Consider the following 1,892-nt stretch of genomic DNA (forward strand, 5'->3'; position numbering starts at 1 on the left):
CATAGAAGACATCCATAAGAAGGGTGGCCAGAAACAATGTGCTGCTACTGATGCACAATAGTATTCTAAATGTTCATGCCAATACATTATGTGAATATGTACCTAGCTTTGAAAAACTGAACACCAACCAAAGACCTGATCAATGCTTCATTAACTCATACTAAAATAAGTATGAGAAAAGGGTTAGAGAATCCACATGGATGTAATGAAGAGGCAATAATCCCATGAGAGGCTTCCCCATAAGTACCAGCAGCTGCTGATATTAAGGTTGTAGGGTGAATTAGGTTGCCTACAGAGGTTATAAACTGTGAACTCTACAGAGAAGTGATCTTTGGCTAAATAAAAGTGTTAAGTTGATCAAGTGCAGCACATTTGAGTGGGTGATGCTGAATAAGAATTAGTATTGTCTTATGGTGTGTCTGCTAGAAAAATCCCAACTTAGAAATATTAACTTCAGAAAGAAATCCTATCTCATAATGGAATGTATACAAGTCAACACCGAACTTGGAGATATTAGCACCAAAAAGAAGTCTCATACCTGTTCTGAATGTGAGAAGAGCTTTAGTTGTCAATCCAGACTCAGTCAGCATGAGAAAATTCACACTGGGGAAAAACTTCATCAGTGCTCTGAATGCCTGAAACGCTTCACTCACAAACACCAGCTGACTCAACATGTGAGAATTCACACTGGGGAAAAACCTCATAAGTGCTCTGAATGCCACAAAGGTTTCCGTTGTAAATTCAGCCTTATTCAGCATGAGAGAATACATACTGGAGAAAAACCTTTTCATTGCTCTGAATGTCTGAGAAGCTTCCATTGTAAAACCCTTCTCAGTCAACATGAGAACACTCACACTGGACAGAAACCGTATCAGTGCTCTGAATGCCTAAATTGTTACCAATGTAAATCAGATCTCACTCGACATGAGAGAACGCATACTGGGCAAAAACCTCATAAGTGTTCTGAATGCCAGAAAACCTTCAGTCGGAAAACCATTCTCACCCGGCATGAGTTAACCCATTCTGGGCAGAAATCCCATCAGTGCTCTGAATGTCCAAAAAACTTTAGTCGTAAATACCTTCTCACTCGACATGAGAGAACCCACACCGGAGAAAAACCATATCACTGCTCGGAATGCCATAAAAGATATGGTCTGAAAAGTGGTCTTAAATTCCATGAGAGAACTCACACTGGGGAGAAACCATATAAGTGCTCTGAATGTCACAACAACTTTAGAGATAGAACTAGTCTCACTCACCATGAACAAACTCACACTGGGCAAAAACCTTATCAGTGCTCTGAATGCCTAAAAAAGTTCAGTTATAAAACCAGTCTTATTGTACATCAGAGAACTCACACTGGGGAAAAACCTTTTCAGTGCCTTGAATGCCAGAAAAGCTTCAGTTGTAAACGCAGACTAACTTTACATGAGAGAACTCATTCGGGGGAAAAAACCTCATCAGTGCTCTGAATGCCAGAAAACCTTTAGTCTGAAAAGTCATCTTACTGTTCATGAGAGAACACACTATGGGGGAAGAACCTTTTCGGTCCTCTGAATTCCAGAGAAGATTTAGTTATAAAATAATTCTCACTCCACATATAAAAGCCCATCCTACCTAAAATAATGTATGAGTGTTATGAAGGCATGTAAAAATTCAATTGGAAGGTCAAAGTTATAAAGGAAAAGTGTTTATTAGTGTTTTGAATGCCAGAAAAGCTTTAGTCAGAAAATTAATTTCAATGAACATGAAAGAATGCGTCCTGTGCCAAATCCTTATCACTGTTCTGAATGTCAGAAACACTTGAGTTGTAAAATGGACGCCCGTCGACATGAGTGAACCCCACTGATTGAAAAACCTTAAACATATATCCTTTGCCAGAAGCACTTGTC

The 1,892-nt window shown here is 39.2% G+C and overlaps 1 protein-coding gene across 1 annotated transcript; it reads left to right on the forward strand.

Annotated features, from left to right (window-relative positions):
- Positions 1–228: 228 nt before the first annotated feature.
- LOC147738044 (uncharacterized) lies at positions 229–1,472 on the forward strand. Its single transcript, XM_086952093.1, has one exon. The coding sequence runs from the start codon at positions 411–413 to the stop codon at positions 1,470–1,472; it is 1,062 nt and encodes a 353-aa protein (XP_086808219.1). The 5' UTR covers positions 229–410.
- The last annotated feature ends 420 nt before the right edge of the window (positions 1,473–1,892 follow it).

The sequence above is a fragment of the Lissotriton vulgaris genome, chromosome 1_1, assembly GCF_964263255.1.
Source record: "Lissotriton vulgaris chromosome 1_1, aLisVul1.2, whole genome shotgun sequence".
Classification (NCBI taxonomy): domain Eukaryota; kingdom Metazoa; phylum Chordata; class Amphibia; order Caudata; family Salamandridae; genus Lissotriton; species Lissotriton vulgaris.

Bases quoted from the DNA above. Each gene is read 5' to 3' on its own strand.
- LOC147738044 (XM_086952093.1), top strand. From the start codon at position 411: ATGGTGTGTCTGCTAGAAAAATCCCAACTTAGAAATATTAACTTCAGA.